General features: G+C 53.4%; 1 protein-coding gene across 1 annotated transcript in view; it reads left to right on the top strand.

The window, feature by feature from the left end:
• APCDD1L (APC down-regulated 1 like) overlaps positions 1–20,713 on the top strand; it is a 49,695-nt gene extending 28,982 nt beyond the window's left edge. The window contains exons 3-9 of the mRNA XM_049699178.1: positions 1,655–1,797; positions 10,674–10,795; positions 11,037–11,131; positions 11,326–11,388; positions 11,503–11,659; positions 14,619–15,171; positions 19,631–20,713. Coding sequence (XP_049555135.1) covers positions 1,655–1,797; positions 10,674–10,795; positions 11,037–11,131; positions 11,326–11,388; positions 11,503–11,659; positions 14,619–15,171; positions 19,631–20,401 — 1,904 coding nt within the window. The 3' untranslated portion in view covers positions 20,402–20,713. The remainder of the gene's footprint in view (positions 1–1,654; positions 1,798–10,673; positions 10,796–11,036; positions 11,132–11,325; positions 11,389–11,502; positions 11,660–14,618; positions 15,172–19,630) is intronic.
• The last annotated feature ends 241 nt before the right edge of the window (positions 20,714–20,954 follow it).

Raw genomic sequence — 20,954 nt, forward strand, 5'->3', positions numbered from 1 at the left:
TACTCAGATGCAAACTGCCCATCACCTACGCCTGGAATCAGCGGCAGTGCCACCCAGGTAAGCACGCGGCCCTCGGGAAAGCACTGCCTTCCAAAACGCCCACCTGCTCTCCGCCCCCGCACCGCGGCGCTCCCTCTGCTTGAAGCGCACTCCCCGCTCCCCCGGTGCCAGCAGGCCTCCCATGCAGCTCCTGCCGCTAGCTAATGACGTCTGGCTCAGTCCGGCTGCTGGTTCACACCTCCCTGCTACGTGCTCAGCCTCTGCCCAGTGCCCATTCGGCTCTCTCCACCTGTCAAGCAGTTCCTAACTCCCTATGGCTCTCAAGGAGCCCGAGGGCGGCGAGGCTCCTCCTGGCGGCCCCCTCCTTGTGCCTCCCTTCAGCAAACCGGACCAGAGCACCTCCACTTATCCACTGGGTCCTCACACCGAGCCTTCGGGGTTGCCCTGGCTCAGAGCATCAGGCCCTGAGCCCTCGTAGAAGCATCTTTGCACCCCGTGGTCAGGCACACGGTAGGTGCTCTGTCGTGCAGAGACCAGGGGCTGTGCGTGCCTTTGGAAGGAGAGTGGAGTTTCCGGGTAACAGAGCTCGTTTGCAGTTTGGGCCTTTCCACCGACCGATTAGCGTGATGGAAGCTAGACACTCTGAGAGACTCTTTTTCGGAGTCTCTGTTTGCTCGTCTGTAAAATGGGGGGCAATCTCAATACCAACCCCAAAGGTTTGATGTGAGGACCCAGTGGATAAGTAATCGTGGGCTTTGCAGACTCTACAGCTTCACAGAAACGTGCGCCTTATTATTAGGATGGTAACAAGATGCCCGATGACTAATCCACTGCGCTCATCCAATTAGCACTGCTGCTGTCCCCTCGGTGAGCGGCGCGCTCTCTCCCCAGGATAAGAACGCAGCCATCCAGGGTCGCAAGGGAGGGCAAGAATTACAAGCCTGTTTATTTAACATTTAGGAAGCCGGCGTATTTTCCTGTACCTTGCCTGTGACACTAAAGCCAATATTTGCGTCTTTGGGATTCTATTTGTTTGGTAATTTAAAAATAGGGTTCGGACTTACAGCCGGCCTTTCTCCGGAAACTCCAAAAGCACATTAATTTTCTAGACAGTAAAATAATGCCGTAATTAAATATTACCATTTCTTTTAAAATAAAATCCAGTAACTCTCAACAAAATAGGTTTTTCAAAACATGATGTAGGTTCTCCCTCAAAATCGCACTCTAGGGAAATTCCTTATTTCGAATGTATGGAAGAGACCACGAACTTAATCTCAACACAGTGTAAGAAAAATTGACTTGTTAAATGACAATAATTTTCTCGCATTTAAAATCTCCGCGCCTCCTGTCATGGCTGACCCAAAGGCCCCCCTGTATGCGTGTTTGGGGAAAGGCCCCGAGGAGCCACGATGGTTGGTTTCACTGTTGATGACGCTTCCCAGATGCCCTTTCTTGTGGTTCCAACTGGAGTGTTTGCTCTGCGTTGCAAACTTCTTCGAAAGAAGAAGGAAAGGAGGCGAGGCTAGGGGAGCCCGTGACCCTCGCCCTTCGGTCTCCAAATACGCCCTCTGTGCAAGCGGAACCCAAGACCTCCCACGTGGAAGGAAGCATGCTCCGCGGCGCTGGCCTTCCAGGGGCTCCCTCTTCGCCAAAGCCAAGGTGAACGGAGGGAGCCCGGAGGCCCTCGGGGGGAGGCCGGGTCTGGAGGAGGCGGTGCCGGGTTTCATCCGGGGCCGCCCAACCGCCCCAGCCGAAGCTCAAGAGGGCCCCCTTGTGGAAACTCCCGAGAACAGCCCCGTAAGTGATGCACTTCCCCCAACGCTGGGGCTGCTCCCCGGACCCCCGCCCCCACACACACAGACCCAAAGGCACTCAATGGAGACCGACAGACTCCATCCTACTCTCCTCGAAGCCTAAATAATTCTGTGAGACAAGAAGACTCTTGGGCCCTCCGGGGAAGACCTGGTGGAGAAGCAGTTCCTAAGGCCCCGTGAAGAGTTAAGCTCCTGCAGCTGCCGCCCCGAGATCCCTACTCCTGCGCCCTTCTCCGGGAGTCTTCACCGCGATTACACAAACGTCTTCTTTCTTACTGAATGTGTCAAAACCTTGTGATCACCCCTGCCAAATTCCTGTTCTGTAGAGCAATGGGAGCTTCGGTCTCCTGCCAAGAGAGCGAAGAAGGATTCAATCCAGCGGGAGACTTCTAGACACACGTTCTGCTTAGCAAACACTGACTTGTAACTACATCCCTCGGGGCAGGCACCAGAATGTTCCGCGAGACCGAGCCAGGTTCAGAAGCCCGGAGAGATCTCACATTCTATCTCTCCAGGCCCCAACTCCCCCTCGCCGCACCCCTCAAAGCACAGGGCTGAACGTTGGTATCCATGGACAGCACTGACCAAATTTGGTATAAATTAGGAACATCTAAGGGGCCAACATGCAGATCTGGGAACACAGGCGCTAAAGCTGAGCGAAGGAGGCCTTGTCTCCAAGACACCAGAATATCTGGGTGAAAAGGGAAACACTTCCATCAATCACCCTGATGCCTTGGCTGTTTGGAAACAGCTGGGCTTTGGCTGGAATTTTCCAGTTTTCATCTGGGTGGAAGCCCCAGCCAGAGCGAGGAATAATTAGCATTATCATGGGGCTGAGGGAGCTTTGATGTGAACGGTTTTTGTGCTGGAACAGTCCTAAACAAACAAACAAAAACTGGCTGATGAGCCAGGCCTGGCGGGCTAGACTGTCTTCCAAACCCCCCATTCCTGTCCTATCCCGTGAGCTGTGCGTTTCCACTTCCATTAGCAGGAAACGCTCAACACAGGCCGCGGGGAGATAGCTACACGGTCAGCCACTCCCCTTGACAAAATGTCTTCAATTTTGCAAACACAAACATAAAACAGTCCCCTTCTCCACGTGGCACCAATTAGGTCCACCTTTTCCACCGACCCCCCTGGTCCAGCCCAAGCCGGGACTTTTAACCCAGAATGGGGGAAACGGTGACAAACCAAGCTATGTCCCTTCAGTAGCCCTTCAACACACTGACACCCGAGTCTGAGGCCCTCCAGCGCCTCAACGGCTCAGAATCTGTTTTTCCAGGCACGGGGTCGCTCCAAAATTCCTCAGGGCACCTTTAAACTCTGAGCTCACCAAGCAAAAGAGGGCACGTGTCACAGTCCCGGGATGCTGCAGGGCTGGGAGGTGGTGTGCACTTCTTTCTAGAGCACACCATTTCTGAGCTTCCCAAGAATGCAAAGTCCATCCTGCCTCACGCCCACGCCCCAGCCTTGAAGGCAAAGACTCTCAGATTAGATGGATAATGAGATTCAATTATGACCAAATGAGGGACATATGAGGAATGTGAAGGCCAGCCATCCACACCAGAGGGGAAGTTTAGGCTCCTTAGAATTCAAAGTTTGTCTTCATATTTCTGTGATTTGCTGGTACTGTCATAGCGCGCCAATCTGTAACCCTCTCCGGGGAGTTTAGACGGCGACTCTGCGTGCCTTTTGTGCGATGGCTTCATTGGAAAGCACAGCTTTTGCTGTAGCAACACAGTGACAGCTGCCATTTCAACAGCCGGTTTCTGAAGCTTGTTGGCGAAACATTCTCTGTGTGCTGTTGCACACCAGCCCATCTTGATTTGTAAAAGGCGGCCGCCTCTAATCAAGAGAGGTTATTTTTTTGGGTGGGGATTTTTATTTAAATGTGCATAAGCTTCCAAGTACAAACATTCTAGGTGAATTACCTCAAGCTAAGGATTTTGAAATAAACCACAGGGTTTCAGACTTTTTTCTTTTTTTAAGCAAGAGAACCCTTTTTTCAAAGCAGATCTTAATTAGCCTCCCAGAGCAAATGGCAGAGGCTGCAGGGGCTAAAGCAGAAGGTGGGAGGCCAGAGCCCCACTCACTGGGTCCCCCCTTCTCTCCTGAAAAAAAACACCTGTGGGCTTCAGAAAACAGCTTGAAACCTCTGATGCAGCGAAATCTGACACACATATCCCCTTCTTGAGCTGGAGCTATGCTTCCAATACAGCAGCCGCCAGCCACGTATGGCCCCTGAGGCCCTGAAATGTGACCCATCTAAACTGAGTTGTGCTGTGAGCGTAAATATATGCCCGATTTCGAAGACTTGTCTTTGAAAAGGCGTATAAAATATCTCATTACTGGTTTTCATATCTATTACCTGTTGAATTTATACATGTTGCATGTATTACATATACGATTGGGGGCTGGATGAAAATATCGTTAAAATTAATTTCACCTGCTACTTTTCAGCCTTTTTAATGCGTGACTCACAGTCTCTGTTTATTGAACAGTGCCGTGGAGCTAGGTGGAGCCTTCCTTGGGGGTGGAGAACCATATCAGGGTCCTGGTTTGGCTGGGGCAGGTCCCAAGGGTCAAAAAGGCTATGAAGCCAAGGGCCCGGCATCAGGTTCTTAGGCCAGATCTGGCCCATCCTCAAAACTCTCAGCAGGGCTTGATGCCCAGACTTGAATCTCCCTTTGCCTCTACTTCTCTTTCCTCTCTACCTGCCTGGATCAATCAGGGTCCCCAGCCTGCTGGGAACTCCCTTACTGACCACCCTTTCACCCTCAGCCAGATTCTTAGTGATCCCAGCAGTTGCAAGCCTTCTCTTTCTCCACTTCCATTTCAAGCCTGACCCTAATAGCCACACACGTGATGGAAATCACCAGCCAAGTTTTAGCAGGAGAAACCTCAAGGGGGTGGGAGAAATGTCAACAAGGAATTCACGTGCATTGGTCTTAGGGAGCACGTCATTCATTCATTCAACTAAAAGTAGCAATCACAATGAGCACTTATTGAGTGTCTAGTACGTGAAGGCGTTGTTCTAAGTGCTGTCCATGTACTGACACAACAAATATTTATTTAGCATCCATCAGGCACTGTGCTAGGGGCTGGGAATCAGCAGGGAGCAAGAGAGATAAGGGCCTGTCCTCGTGGGAAGGAAAGAAAAAGAAAGGAAAGGAGAGAAAGGAAAAGGAAAGGAAAGGAAGAAGAAAAGGGGAAAGGAAGGAAGGAAGGAAGAGAAAGAAAGAAAAGAGGGAAGGAAGAGATGAAGGAAGAAAGAAGTTGAGGCACCTGGGGTGACACCTCAGTGGCAGTGAGCACCCAGCACCTACATCTTGGTTTCTAAATACTATTCTCCAATAAAAGAAACCAGGACTCCTTGGAGAAATGGCTGATTCCAGGGCTGGGTCAGGAAAAGTACAAAGTGAGCCTGGAAGATCTTCTAGTGCCAGAAAATGAGGACACGCTCAAAAAAAAAATGACAAGTGCATGTAAAAAGGACCCAGGATGGAGTCCTGGAGCTTGATGGAGTCGATGGAGCTCCCAATGGCCAAATCAGGGACAATTTGAGCCACAAAGTAAATAATGACAGCAATGGATTGTAACCTATAAACTAAATATCCCTGAGTTCATACTAAGACAAATAATAATTGAATAAAGAGATAAACAGGGAGAAGGGACAGCGCTTCCTTACAGCACAATTCCAATCAATAAATCCAGAAAGTTACAGATAATACAATAAAAAATAAATCCAGAAAAGAATGATGCAACTAGAAAATGACCATTTGGGGAACACCACAGTAATAACTGTTGTAAGTAAGAATCATCAACGGTCATCAATAGATGCTAAAATTAGTGGGAGGAGTATAATGGAAAACAAGATATTTGCATGAGCTCTAAGTATATCCACATAAGATAATTATTAATGACAAAGAGGAAAGGAGTAATTTAACAGTGGAGAAACCTGGCAGACACCTCCTTAAGCAAGTGGTCGAAGTTAACATCACCAGCGTTGGGACAAACTGACATCTCGGTACCTCCTGAAGCAATGACTGAGAGGGGCACAACACTGCTTCCCTGGGGCTCCTGCCAAAACTGCCCAAGATGAATAAAATCATGAATAAACATCGGAAAACCCCAACCCGAAGAACACACTTCAGAATAATTGGCCAGTACTCTTCAAAAGTGTCAAGGCTGTGAAAGACATAAACCAAAGAAGCATCTCTGATTGAAGGGTGCTGAAGAGACGTGACAACTAAGTGTGATGTGTGATCCTGGATTGGATCCTGGACCAGAAAGGAGACGTTACTGGGACAACTGGTGAAATCTGCATAGGATTTGTAGACTCATTCTAACATGGGATCGGTGTTCATTTCCTGGTTTTGATCACTGTACTATATATCTTTGCAAGATGTTAACCTTTGTGGAAACCAGGTATACTAGAGCTCTTTCTACTGCTTTGGCAAAATTTCTGTAGGTCTGAAATGATATCAACTTGAAAAGTCAAAAAATAAAAGTAAATAAAACACAGCAAGCAGGTAAGTAATTGAGAGAGGTGAGGAGTGCTGCACAGGTGAGATGGGACGGGCAGAATAGAAGGGAATGTTTGATATCAGCCTGCCGGGCAACACCGATTATGCTGAGACCCCAGTGAGTGGGAAGCACCCAGCTCAAAGCAGAGGGAGAGGTGCTCCGGCCGAGGAACAGCGTTGCGACAGCCCTGAGGCAGGAAAGAGTTTGCTATTCATCCCTAGGAACACACAATAGAGAATCATGGGGGGGGATCTGATGTACGGCCGTGGAAAGACAGGAAGACAACCGATGTTGAAGGGCCCTGGAGATCATAAGGAAAAGCGTGGAATGTTACTCCAAGTGTGTTAGGAAGTTTTTGGCCATTGTGTAAATTTCCTTTGAGACACTTAACGATTCTTTGAAATTATAATCCATGGTGGGACCACTTGATTAATGCCAGCCTCTCCGAGAGAACAGGAACTCCGGCCATCATGTGCCGCTCTACAAAGGCATGTAACAGCCATGCAAGGTTCATGTGGGGGAGGAGTAGACGGACAAAGGTTAGGGTGCTGGGAGACCTGGGTGGCCCTTGGTATCGGCTGTGAATTGAATTGCATCCCCAAAAAGATATGTTCAGATCCTAACCCCTGGTACGTGTGAATGTGACCGTATTTGGAAATAAGGTCTTTACGGATGTAGACGCAGTCATATCGGATCAGGGTGGACCCGAATCCAGTGACTGGTGTCTTTATAAGAGAAAGAGAGGGAGGTTTGGATACAGAGCTGCAGACACACAGAGAAGAAAGACGGCCCTGTGACGACAGAGGCAGAGATTGAAGGGATGAAGCTATAAGCCAACGATGCTTGGAACCCCCAGAACTGGAAGAGGCAGGAAGGACCCTCCCCCAGAGTCTCAGGAGAGAACGCAGCCCTGCCCACCCCTTGATTTCAGACTTCTGGTCTCCAGACGGTGAGAGAATAATGTCCTGCTGTTTTCGGTCCCCCAGTTTGCTGTCCTTTGTGGTGGTGGCTCCAGGACACACAGCCATGAGGGGAAGTGATGTGTTAACTTCCGTCTCTCCCTCTTCGTTCTGTGCACCCCCCTCAGGCTATTGACCGCGTTTACTTATTAAATAGTTACTTATTAAATATTATTTACTTAAAGTATTACTTAATTTTTTAAAATCCAGTTCAGACCAAGCCCCTGTTAAAACTCAGTCTTGTCCTTGGCAATGTGGGCTGTGAAAGCACAATTTTGCTACGGTAACTGCAGCTGCTTTCTAACACCCTTTAAAATCGATGCATAACCGCTGGGATAAGAAATGCTCACCACTGCACCTAGAATCACCTGGCACACCTCCCAGAACCTCAGAACAAGCCAATTAGGATGGGGGGGGGGACAAAAAACAGTGCTTTTCTTTTGCCTTTTGCCCCTAAAAGAAAGGTATCTGAAGACCTGATTATTTCTCCATCTGCTCTGGCTACAAACCCCATGTCTTTTCTCCACCCCTCCCACCCCCCACCATTGATTCAGACCTACACTTTTCACGTTCTTTGAAGAAAACACGGATGGTGGACCTGGGTGTAAATCTTCTCCCAAGGCTCCATTTTTCATCTGGAAAATGAAGATAATCACGTCCATCTAATAGAAGTGTTGTGAACAGTAGATAAGAAAAGTAGATAAGAAAAGGGAAGTAGATAAGAAAGGGGTAGATGTTTTTTATTCCACTTATACAAAATATCCAGGATAGGCAAATCCGTAGAGACAGAAAGCAGATTACTGGCTGCTAGGGTTTGAGAGGAGAGAGGCGTGGAGAGTGACTGCTGATGGGTACGGAGTTTCCTTTTGGGGTGATGAAAAATTCTGCGACTAGACAGAGCTGATGTTTGCATAGCCTGGTGAACATCTTAAATGCCACCGAATTTTAATTGTATGCTTTAAAATGGTTAAAATGGTGACTTTTATGTTAGGTGTATTTTACCATATTTTATTTGTTAATTGGATAAGAAGCAGCTGCCTGGGGTAGGGTGGCCAAGTCTCTCCACCCTCTGAACCTCAGTTTCTTCATCCGCAAAATGGGGGCATTGACTGAACCTGGACCATGGGCAGTTGTGCAGATGACACCTGCTGGTCCATAGGTATGGCCGCCACCTGGAAGCACTCCATCAGTGCACCGACAGGCTGCCTTCCCTGGGATTCCTGGGTGAGACAACGTCCGCTCAAGACAGACTCCAAGGTCTCCCTCCCCACTAAGACCCCAGGCAGGTTCCACACGATGTTTGCCATGTAGCCTGCTCCTGGCGTTCTGACTCATGATCATACAACAGGCTGGAGCAGATCATATTTTAAACCCCAGTAGCCTGGTCTGAGCAATTCGACGCTCTGGATTTAATTCTGCAGGTAATTTGAACGATGCGATCTAATTTCAAATGTCCTGCTCTTATGAGTGCAAAAGCAGCATAATTTTTAATTAGTGGGTAAACAGTAAATAATGGATGGCGGTAAGTGGACACCACTGTTAATTAAAAATCCATGGTTGATAAAAATCAATTTGGCCCACGCATTTAACTCAGTCTATCAGGTCCCCAGGAAAAGTTGTGCAAGCCGGCCCAGGGCACCATCTGCTTTCAGTTGTGGTTCCCTGAGCTCAGACTTTTCTAGGGGAGAAAAGAGGGAGAGAAAGGAAAGAAAATCTATAAGCTACCTCCAAAGCTGGGACTGGAAACATTTCATGAGTTCATTTCTAGTCGGTTGGTTTCATTTTTGCAACCTTGAAGCTGAAGGTTCAGCCGAGAGGCAGTGTCATGCTCCACTCGGGTTTTTACAAAGAAGGGCTCCAGTTGCGTTTTGCATGTACATGTTCTGAATATGGTGAGATTTCACTGTATCTCTTTGTCTCCTGACTTAATTAAATCCCCATTTCTCGCAGAAAAGCAAGACAAATAAAACACACTTAGCGGGAACATACTATCTCAGGATTCGTGTCAAAATATAACGTCGTGAAGGCGACATCTCTTCAACGTGCCTTCAGAGGGAGTACCTGGGGGAAAGGCTCGTTTCCTTTTGGACAGAAAACATTTCCTCAAGAAATCAAGCTTTGTGGAAGCAGCGCCAATGTCATATTCGGGGCCTGTTCACGGTTTTGCTCTGAGACATAAGCTTGATTTTCCTACCACGCAAATAACACCCACCCCCTTTTGACCTTTTTCTTCCCTTTGCTCCCATCCATTCCCCAAATCAACACTTGCATTGTCAAGCTTCACTGACAACCAGTGATGTTCAAATTAACCCGCAGAATTGGATCCAGGGGACCCAGAGGGTCCGGGTGAAGTTGATTTCAGGAGCACAAGAAGGCGTGAGCCGTGGACGCGGATGCACGTATGTCCCAGCTCAGGATTCCCGACGGGGCCATGCTGGGCGTTTGGCCCAACGTGCATGCCCATCCGTCCACCCCAACATCCTGGCTCTGGTCCCCAAAAGGCTAGATGTGCCTGAGTTAACACAGAACCACTCCTTCAAGACTGCCCTTGGCGTGGACTCACTGCAGAATGGCCCTGAGAGCCTTTGGGGCAGCCCAAGTGCCCACTGTCCGCGGGGACACCACAGCCCTAGTACACTGGTGGTTTATTTTCATCTCTCTTATTTGGCTGTTTAAAGCCTGTAAATCAGGTATAGGATACAGCAGGAATATACAGGGACCCAGGGCTACACGGGATTTTTACTCATTCCTTCATTCAGCCCCTCCCCCTGCCTGCAATGCAAAAGGGCCATGGTTAAGCCGTCAGGCCACAGCCGACGGCCTGGCTCGAAGCCCGGCTCTGCCACCGCGGGCAGCCTGGGCCCCAGGCCAGCTAAGCCCAGGTCGCCCAGCCCATGGCTCTACCCATCAGAGGCAGCGATGCCAACACCATCTCCTGGGCTGACGTACACAAATGTAAGATAATATAATAAAAATGCACGGAGCCGGTCCTGAGTGAGCAGGAACCACTGAGGCCGTATCGTGGTCCCCGTCGGTGTCACTCCAGTATTCGCAGCTGGTCCCTGGGGACCCCGAGCGTCTCCCGGTGAGAACCCAGACCTCCAGGAAAGTGAGGAATCCACTGTGAGAGGCCGAGGGGGGCAGAGAGCTTGGGGGCCACGGGCCCCGTCAGACGGCTTTGAAGGGGCAGGGCGGGGACCCCAGCCTCCCTGGCCGAACTGCCCTTCCTGACCCTGCCAGGACCTCGTGACTGTGTGCTGGGGGGTGGGCAGCAGGGGGCACCATGCATTCACTCCTCACTCAGCCCACAAGCCCTCCTGGGCCTCCTGGACCGGCCCAGCAGGTCTCTCCAGCTGCCCGCCATCTCCGCCAGGCCCCCGCGTCCCCCGACCCACTTCAGCCACAGGCGTGGTGGGACGAAGTGTCCCGGGAAGGCCTGTCGCAGGAGCGGGGCCGGCGGGTCGAGGCGGCCGCCCCTGAGCGCAGCCTGTCGCTGTAACATCGGGATGCCGCCCTTCACCAGGCTTCCCATACATCCCGCCATCGGGGCTGCGTCAAGCCCGACTCTGAGCAGGGATTACAGGGAACTGCTGCTCTTTGGCAGCTGAAGGCCCTGGTGGTCTCACCTCTGAGCTGCTCCTAGAAGTGAAGCTCCCACGGCCAGGCCTGGCTTGTCTCCACGAGACGAGCCCGTCTGGAGAGGGCGGGGACCCTGGGCCTGCCCCACTGCTCACAGCCTCCTCCCTGAGGCCTCCGAGCCCTCCCCTGGCCCCGCTGCTGGCCTCACGCCTCAGCCTGACCCCACCACACGCATCCCGAGTGAGCACCACGGTGAGCCGGCGCCGGCCAGGTCCCACCCGTGGGGATGGACGACACCCGGGCCTGGCACCACGGAGGGACCATGAACGGAGTGGCCACGCGCGGCGGGCACAGGTCTGGCTGCTCCAGGGGCAGAGGTCAAGCAGAGCCCGGGCTCCTGGTGGGAGGGGGTGGGAGTCCCACCGTCTGGCCCCGTCTGAGTCCAGGCTGCCTCCTGTCCCGGGTGCAGGGCCCGTCCGCCACTGCCCGGCGGCACTCGGCCACGGCAGGCAGGCGCGCAGAAGGCAGATGGGTCCTGAGGCTGACTCGAGGCGCCCCGATCTGGGGAGCCCATTGCTGGCCAGGCAGGTGAAGAACCAGGGTGTGCTGGGATCGCTGACCCGGGTCCGTCTGCTTTGCAGCCCACACTGCAGAGGCAGCCGGGATGGCAGAGGGTAGCCGCCTGCGCTGGGGACCACATTGCCAGCAGCTCCTGCCCAGCAGAGCGCCCGTCACCGCACTGCTGCCCCCACGCCTGGACGGGCCCTGGATCTCCACTGGGTAAGACCCTGCTGAGGTCACGCTGACCACAGGCCCCTGGGCTTGGAGGCTTCACCCACCCTGAGCCTCAGTGTCCCATATCTATGAAACGGGTACAATTCGTGCAACTGTCCAGAGGCCTGCCAAGCACGTGCTTGCTGTCGCCCTCCCCAGAGTGAGCCTGGCAGGTCGGGACTGTGTCGGGCATCCCGCCCCAGCCACAGACAGCCACTGGAGGAAATGCCCTTGTTCCACACACTGAGCACCTGCTGTGCAAACACTTACTGAGGAGCTACTATGAGCTGGGTGCAGGGGGAGCTGCGGCGGAGACAAGCCCTAAACAGAAATAAGTGACTTAAACTTGAGACGGTGAAAGACATAAAAGGGAGGATGTGAGAGTGAGCGGCCCGGGAGGGCTCTTTCGAGGGCGGTCACAGAAGGCTTCTCGGAGATGGTGACATTCAGTCGAGATCTGAAAGGAGGAAGGAGTCAGCCATCCAGGGAGCCAGGGGCAGAGCCAGGCAGAGGCAGCAGCTGGTGCAAAGGTCCTGAGACCGGAAGGAGTAGGCCAGAGAGGGCCCGGGGTCCTGCCTGCCCATCCAATTCTCCTTCTAACCTGACAGGCTCACCTGACCTTTCAGAGGCCTCAGTGCTGCTCTGGGGCGATGGGCTTTGTGCTCTGCCCTCATGTGCGGGGCAGCCAGCTGGGTCCTCCCTCCCAGTGTCAGGGAGAAGGAAGGCAGTGTCCTCCTCCACACCTAGTACATCCCCTCCTCCCCGGCCAGCCCCTTGGGCCAGTCCCATCCTGGGGTCAGGGACTGGACTTTCCATGTCCTCCACGCACCTCCCGAGGTCAGGGAAAAATCCAACTGCCAAGCATCTGCTAGCGCACTGGGGGAGGAAGGGGACTTGAGTTCTGCAAAGAGGCTCTGGATGCATTCCCAGGCTCTGCCCCCTCCTCGACTCCACAGGCCAGGTGGGGTTCATGCACCACTGGCCGGGGTCACTCTGAGACAGAACTGAGACATGGGGAGGATGGGGACTGGCTGCAGACTGTTCCTGCCCCAAGACAACAGCATTCCAGAGAGTTCTAGAAACTTCTAATATTTTCTTCCTAGAAAGTCCCCCATTGTACCCTTCAGACAGGCTTTGCTATTTTCTGGGAGTAGTGCAGGGAAAGACCCAGAGTCTGGGAACCACCGAGCTGTCTGGTGTGACCTGCTGCGTTCCTTTGGGCAAATCTTCCCACCCTCGGGCATGTGAGTCACCTCTCTCCATTTTTAACTACTGCCTGTACTGGTATTTCCTTACGATTTTTCTTTAAACCAACTTGCTTTTGTTGGTGTAAATATATTCATGCATTTTTATAGCTTTATTGGGGGATAATTGGTATACTGTGCACATTTACAGCACTATGATTATTTTTAAAGGAAGCATAAGATCACTATGGCTATGGGGAGCTGAGCCACTTGCCATAAATAGGAGGAAACCATAAAAAGAAAGTCTGGGCTTCCCTGGTGGCGCAGTGGTTGAGAGTCCACCTGCCGATGCAGGGGACACGGGTTCATGCCCCGGTCCGGGAAGATCCCACATGCCGCGGAGCGGCTGGGCCCGTGAGCCATGGCCGCTGAGCCTGCGCGTCCGGAGCCTGTGCTCCGCAACGGGAGAGGCCACAACAGTGAGAGGCCCGCGTACCGCAAAAAAACAAAAAAAGAAAGTCAATGAAAACAAAACAACATCATTAAATTTTCACCTGATTCGCTGCCTGCCTAAGGCCCTGAGTCTGTTCACTTTGGGAGAAAAGGGAGATTGGTGTTAAAGACACATGAACTCCAACCGTGACTCTCTCCTTAATATAACCAGAAGGACTGAAAGAAAAGGGTGAGCGAGAACATATTTCTCCTGCTCCAGCAGCGCTGGTATGAAACATTTCGAGAAAATAACAGTACAGGTGGCACCTGGTTAGCGTAACATTGTGCAGGGGGTACCTGCCTGCTCTTTTTCCCGGGGAACTTGTCCACCATCCACCCCAAAGCCAGGGTGTGACTGGGGGTCTAGGAGTCATGGTTTCATCACCAGCAGAATAGGGCCCGGGGTTCAGGGCCAGCCTGACGCCTGGCTTTGCAAATAAAGTTTTATTGGCACACAACCACGCCCACCATGTACATACTGTCTCTGGCTACTTTAGCTCCAGAACCACGATCTTGAGTAACTGCCACAAAGACAGAAATACTTATTATCTGACCCTTCACTGGAAAAGTTCTCTGGTTTAGATCAACAAGCCTGTCACAGATGTGGGTGAAATGTGGTGGCAGGGGGCCCGTCAGCTTAGCCAGCGGGGAGACAATGTAAGCACCATCATTCACGATTCACTCAGCGAGGACCAGGGTTTGGGGGTCCAGTGTGTGCCAGGCCCTGGACCAGGTGCCAGGACCCCAACGGGGAGAGAACAGGCAGAACCCTGCCCCCAGGAGCTCAGAGCACAGGGCTCCCCAAATGGTGCGAAGGAGCCCCCGTTTCTTAAGCTCCTCCCAGGTGCCACCACTGTGCTGGCTGCTTCCTCGAAACCCTGACTGTGCATCCAGGGCCTCCCAGTCCCAGAGGAAGGAGCCAGGCGTTATCCAGGCTCACGATCCTCAGGAGGGACGGAAATGGGATTTGAACCCGGGTCCTCTGGCTGCAAAGCCTGTGTGTTTCTTGGGCCAAGGGGGAGCCATGGGACCCACGGGGAGCCGGGCCAGGAGGGTGGATGTCCGCTGAAAAAGGCATTTGGGATGGCATGAAGGACAGCTTCTGCTGAGGCCACAAGGCAAGAGTGGAAGGCCCCCAGCCCTCAAAGTGGGGCTGAGATCAGTTGGGGAAACTGAGGCTGCAGGCTCCCAGCCCTGAGCTGAGGCCTGAAACAGAGGCTGTAGGAGGGGGATCCCGGAGCGAGGCTGGGGGACTCACTGCTCTGCCCAACCCCACTCTGCCCCCGCAGCTGCGAGGTGCGCCCGGGACCCGAGTTCCTCACCCGCTCCTACACCTTCTATCCCGACCGCCTCTTCCGCGCCTACCAGTTCTACTACAGGGACCCCTCGTGCCGGGAGCCCGCCCACTCACTGCTCATCAAGGGCAAGGTGCGCCTGCGCCGGGCCTCCTGGGTCACCCGGGGCGCCACCGAGGCCGACTACCACCTGCACAAGGTGGGCGTCGTCTTCCACAGCCGCAGCGCCCTGCTCGACGTGGCTGGGCGCCTGGACCAGAGCCGGGCCGGCCGGGCCTGCGCGCACCGCCTGCCCGCCGCCCGGGCCTGGCTGCCGGGGGCCCTGTACGAGCTTCTGGGTGCCGGGGCTGAGCGGGACTGCGCGGCCGCCCTGGGCTTCACCATGCACGAGCTCAGCCTGGTCCGTGTGCAGCGCCGCCTGCAGCCCGAGCCCCGGGACGCGCCCCGGCTGGTGGAGGAGCTCTACCTGGGGGACATTCACACCGACCGGGCGGAGCGGCGGCACTACCGGCCCACCGGTTACCAGCGCCCGCTGCAGAGCGCCCTGGTGAGTCTGGGGCCCCGGGAGGGCGAGCTCTGACAGCCTGTGGGATCTGCCCCTGCCTAGGGCCCTCTCTGCGCAGCCCCCCTCCCCCCACCCCCCACCCGCACTGGTCTGCTTGCCTCAGGACCTTTGCACATGCTCTTCCCTCTGCTCGAGACATCTTTTCTCAGGTCTGGACAGAAGGAACTCCTGGGGAGTCTTCTGGAGTGTGGTCCTCCTGACATTCTCCTCGTGGACCCGGCAGGGTCCCTTCCTGCCCCTGCTATGCACGGGCAGGTCCCCCCTCCCTCAGTTCCCGGCTCAGATGTTCCCTCCCATCCCCACTCTGCACGGTTCCCAGCACCCGGCACACTCCGGGCTGCACTGTTTGTTTACTGGCTGACCGTCTTCTCCCAATATCACCTGTGGCGGGGGAGGCCCTGTGCCCCTCCGTGTCCCCACAACTGGCCCAGGGGCTGGCACACGGGCTGGGCCAGTAAATGCTGGTGAATGAACTAGGGGGGCAGCTCCTCCAGAGCTCTGCCAGGCGGCCGCACAGCCCTCAAAGGCCCCTCTGGAAAGCTCCATGTGGACCCACTGTTACCCCGCAGCCAGCAGCGCTGAGCGCTCCCCGTCATAGTAACATCAGGCGGAGCAGCGCTTTCTCAGACTCTGTTCTCAAGATGCCGGCACCTGGGCATCTTCTTAGAAAGCACAGTCAAGTTTGCGGGTCTGGCCTGGGATTTTGCATTTCTAACAAGCTCCCAGGTGGTCCATGGACCACCCTCTGGGCAGGAGGCTGCAGTCTAAAGGGAGATGCCCTCTCTTTGAGATGTGCCCACCCCAAAGTGAATTTCACGTAAGTCAACTAACCTAGACTTCAGCTTAAAGACATCACAAACATACTCTCCTGATTTGGGGAAGATCTGATAGCCCTTTTTTGTCCGATGAGCACACAGGCAAAAAGAAACTGAACTTTATGTATGTAAAGTTCTCCTGGCACATAGCACAGAGCCTGGTGGGCAAGGCTAGGGCCTCGTGACCACTCCAGTGAGTCTGGTGAAACCCCAGGACCCCTCCTCAGAAAAATATTTGTAAAAGCATAAAATAAAAGACATGGGATTTAAACAGAAACCAATTCTATGAAAAGAGTTACCCAAGTCTTAAAACACTCTGAGGTGGGATTACTATGAATGGGAATTCTTTATTCTCCCTGTTTCAAAGTAGCAATGAGTGTAAACAGTGTTTCTAGTATCTGCAACACTGTTAATATGAGATCGGCCACGAAGCAGAAGTTTCCACTGAAGCTACAGGGGTTTGTTGCCCACATTCACAATTAGAAGAAACTTCTGATTTTAGGTTGAGGTTTGTAAACATGAAGTCGAGGTTAGGACTCTGGGTTAAGAATGTCTGTAGGAAATACCCAAGGGATATCTTTCAAAAGTGAGAATGGACGGATGGATGGGGGAATGGATGAGTTCAGGCATCCCTGTCAAGTGCTCTTTGAGCCCACAGGCAACCCTCACATGTTCAGCATGTACCGAGTGCCTGCTGTATACTAGACACTTACGGAATTAAACCGGATGGGGCAACATGTCACCCCTGAGAGCAGCCTCTTGTCAAAGCATCCCCAGTGTGTGGGGGGGGAGGGGCACCAGGTTTCAGCCCATCTGCTCTCCTTCTCCCACCTCCCTCCTCCCAACCAGAGATCTGGGTAGCAGAGAAGAAGCACAACGCGAAGCCCTCGTGATCAGAAAATCAGCCTGAGTTCTCTTCATGACCTCGAAACGATTCCCCTTTTGTCAGCCAATGTTCTAGGCTGGTCTGACGTCCATCCTTCTTAGAGCCGAGAAGGCACTGGTGGTGGGGTGATTACCGGCACCCACCACCTCGTTAGGAGGGCGCACTGCTCTGAATGCAGAGAGAACGGACCCCGGGGCATGGAGGATGACAATGTCGTGTCTCCCCAGGCCAGGCTCTGGGGCTGCCCTCCTGCTGCCTGACCAGCCAGGGTGGCCCATGCAACCTGCAATGCAGTTGCCAAGCAGAACATACAGGACCAGCAGGGCCAGATGTACGGATGTTCAATTAAATGTTCACTCACCAACCGCCCCCCTCCGCATAAGAAAACAGAAAAAGGAAGATAATTTCACAGAAGGATACACTGCAGCTAAACCCCCCAAGTAACGAATTAGTCATTACCTTATGCTCTTCGGAGCCCAAGCCTTGCCCACAACCCAAACCAGATGGTAAACATGAACATTTTTAGAAGTTAATTAATTGAAAACCAATTTGATTCCCAAATTCATTGCCTGGATATAGAATCCTAATCAATCAGTCACCGCTTGAGCAAAATCATCTAAGCCTGGTGTCGCCTCTGGGAGTTAACTAGAAACTGTATGTGCTGCTGGTATAACTTTACATAACAGGCTTAAACCAGTAAGAGTTTGGCTTGCACACAAGTGTGAGTTCTGCTGGCTGGGGCCTTGTTTATTAACACGTGCAACTCCGGACCTGTGCACAACGATGCCTGGAAGGTTTTTGATAGAGACAGGTACTTTCTTCCATCCCCTTCCAAAGCATCAGAGAGGGAAATGCTTTCTCTCTCCCTCTCTCACCTTCAAGTCTTGCTAGTTCTCCATTTGTTTCTGCCATGCAGAAAACTGCTTGCCCCAAATTACCAACCAGCATCCCCAGATGTCCTGTCTGCAAAAGATATCTCTTTTGAGGGAGAAAGGCAGCCCTGAGATTATTTTGGTGTAATGCACTATGTCCTGTCAATACACATGAGTGTAACAACAGTTGGAATGTGGGTTAAAATGCCTAAATTAGAGGAGACTCTTACCAGCCAGCATTCCAATTACCTGCACTCCAGCTAACTACCCAGCTTTCTTGCTTCTTTCCGTCACAAACCTTTCTGTAGCCATTTATTAGCATTTCCAAGTGCCTTCTAGTCCTCTGGGTCAAAATCCCCCAAACCAAAAATAATACCGTTTTCTGTATTATGGGAAAAAAGGCAACTTTAGGTTCACCATAGAAATAAATAAGAAGAGCTTATAATGTAGCAATCCAAAATAAAAAAAAAAAAGTCTGTTCTCAATCATCCAATATTTTCTTTCTAAACTGGAACTCCCAAATGCCCCCTTGTTTGGCATGAAACTCATCCAGCAGCAATCTATGGAAATCTTTTGTTTTTTGAACAAAAAACATTGGAGCTGTTTTCCCAGTTGGGGCGCTTCAAGATGCCTTTCCCCTTCCCTGTCCTGTGTGCACCCATGGCCCTGGGTGTCCTTCTGGAACTGCAAAAGCTGGGGATGCCTGCTTTGACAAGCGGCTGTTCCAGGACACTTACCTCTCAGAATGATGCTCTGAACTAAATTCTGGGCAGCAGCTCCCTTAAAAAAAAAAAAAAAAAAAAAAAAAAAAAAAAAAAGTCTGTATCTGGTTTCTTTTTGGCCTGGACTGAGCTTTTCCACTCCAGAATGCAGACCGACTACTCCCACGCAACTTGGTTTAGCATCTGCTTCCTGTTGACGTGTTTTACTGTAAACCCAGCTCCTAAGAATTTACAAGACAGGGGCAACTGTAAATAAGGCCAAAGCGAGAGGAAAACAGCCTCGGGCAACTGAGGACTGTGGCCACACCTGACAACCAACGCAGAGGGGGTTGGGTTTCCCATTATAAATAACACAAGCATGAACATCTTTGTGCCAAATCTCTTTGCAACTTTTCAGCCACACCTCAGCACAGACGCTCAGCAAGGGGTTCCAAGGGCATGAGAATTTTAGCGGCTGTAAGGTAACAGTGCATGAAAAGTGCTCAGCACAGCTCCTGGCCCTTACGAAGCACCTAAAAAAGAATGAGTTGGGGGTGGTGGAAGTAACAACAGGCAGGAGAAAGGCAGTAAACGTGAACGGCCGAATTTCGGGAACAAGCAGGCCGGGTGTGGGAAAGGACAACTTCTTTCAAATCCCAGGACACAAGTTCCATCCGTCTCTCCTTCCTTCGTTTGCCCAATACACCTGCTGCGAGCAGGTACTGTGCTAGGCCCTGGCGATGGAGCAGGCACAGAGAGACAGCCTGGGCTTCCTGGAGCTCACTCTCCAGTGAAGGGGAAGGAGTGGAGAGCAGGGGAAATAGGGCGTGACACGTCCCTGAGCACCAGAAGGGGCTGAGGCCCACCATACAAGGAGTGGTTGGGAAAAGTCTCTCTAAGCCCTCTGAGCTGAGACTGAGAGGTCAGGAAGGAGGCAGCCAGGCTACGTGCCGGGGGGAGTTCCGGGTAGAAGCTGCAGCAGGTGCAAAGGCCCAGAGGATGGAGGAGCCGCCTGAGGTCCACGAAGAGTGAAGTGACCGTCCGGGCTGCAGGGGGGGGAGGGAAGGGGTGACGGGCGGCCGGGTGCGGGACCCCGAGCCAGCCCGCCGCGGGTGCACCCTGACCTCCCCGCCTCGGAAGTCACCGCCTTCCCTTTGTCTCTGCCAGCACCACGCCCGCCCCTGCCCGGCCTGCAGCCTCATCGCCCGCTCCGACGAGCACCACCCGCCCGTGCTGCCCCGCCAGGCGGCCCTGCCCCTGCGCCTGGGCGGCCGCTGGGTCAGCCCCGGGTGCGAGGTGCGCCCTGCCGTGCTCTTCCTCACCAGGGTCTTCACCTTCCATGGGCACAACCGCTCCTGGGAAGGGTATTACCACCACTTCTCGGACCCCACCTGCCGGCAGCCCACCTTCACCGTTTACGCAGCCGGCCGCTACACCAAGGGCACGCCGTCTGCCAGGGTTCGTGGCGGCACCGAGCTGGTGTTCCAGGTCACGCGAGCCCGTGTCACCCCCATGGACCGGGTCACCATGGCCATGCTCAACTTCTCCGAGCCGAGCAGCTGTGGTGGCCCGGGGGCCTGGTACCTGGGAGCCGAGCGGGATGTCACCGCCACCAACGGGTGCCTGCCGCTGGGCATCCGGCTCCCCCACGTGGAGTACGAGCTCTTCAAGATGGAGGAGGGCCCCCTCGGGCAAAGCCTGCTCTTCATCGGACAAAGGCCCACTGACGGCTCCAGTCCCGACACCCCGGAGAAGAGGCCCACATCCTACCAAGCACCCCTGGTGCTCTGTGACAGGGTGGCCTGGGGCTTCTCCAGGCCTCCGCAGCACAGGCCTCTGCTGCAGACGCCCGTCAGTGGTGGGGGGCTGGGCCCCCCAGCGGCCCCTCTCCCCTTCCTGCTTCTGGTTCTCGGGCTGGCCTTCCTCCAGTGGCTATGAAATTGGTCTCTGACTTCCAGACGGTGCCTCAGGACACTCGTCCGACCCCATGGACTCCCTTCTGGCGCAGACTCCTCCACCCGTGACCGTCCTGGACGGTTACACAGCCCGGCCTGCATCCTAAGTGGCTCAGGACCTGAGCTTCAACAGCGCCTGCAGAGCCTACACCACGGCTAGCAACGCGAATCATGACCACAAACTCGGGCACCGCAGCAACGTCAACTGCTCCGAGTTCCTAAGCGCTCACTCCCAACTTTCCCGGGCAGCGCGCGGACCAGCGCCGGGGGGTGGACCACACCCGTCTCCCTGCCCGACGGCACCCCAGTTCCCTCCCTGAGCCCTTGAGATTCAGTGAAATGGAAACACGGTTCTGCACGCGCGTGCTGCCGCTGCTCTGCAGAGTCCGTGGGTTGTTGTTTAAAGATGATTCATTTGAATTTAGCACTACAAACGGAAACCCGAGCCATGAATTAAAGATGCTGCTTCGGGCTCCTGGCGCGTCTCAGCTCGCTGGCAGGGGGCTCGGCTCGCCTCTTTGGGAGCCGCTCGGCTT

Source organism: Orcinus orca, chromosome 16 (genome assembly GCF_937001465.1).
Source record: "Orcinus orca chromosome 16, mOrcOrc1.1, whole genome shotgun sequence".
Taxonomy (NCBI): Eukaryota; Metazoa; Chordata; class Mammalia; order Artiodactyla; family Delphinidae; genus Orcinus; species Orcinus orca.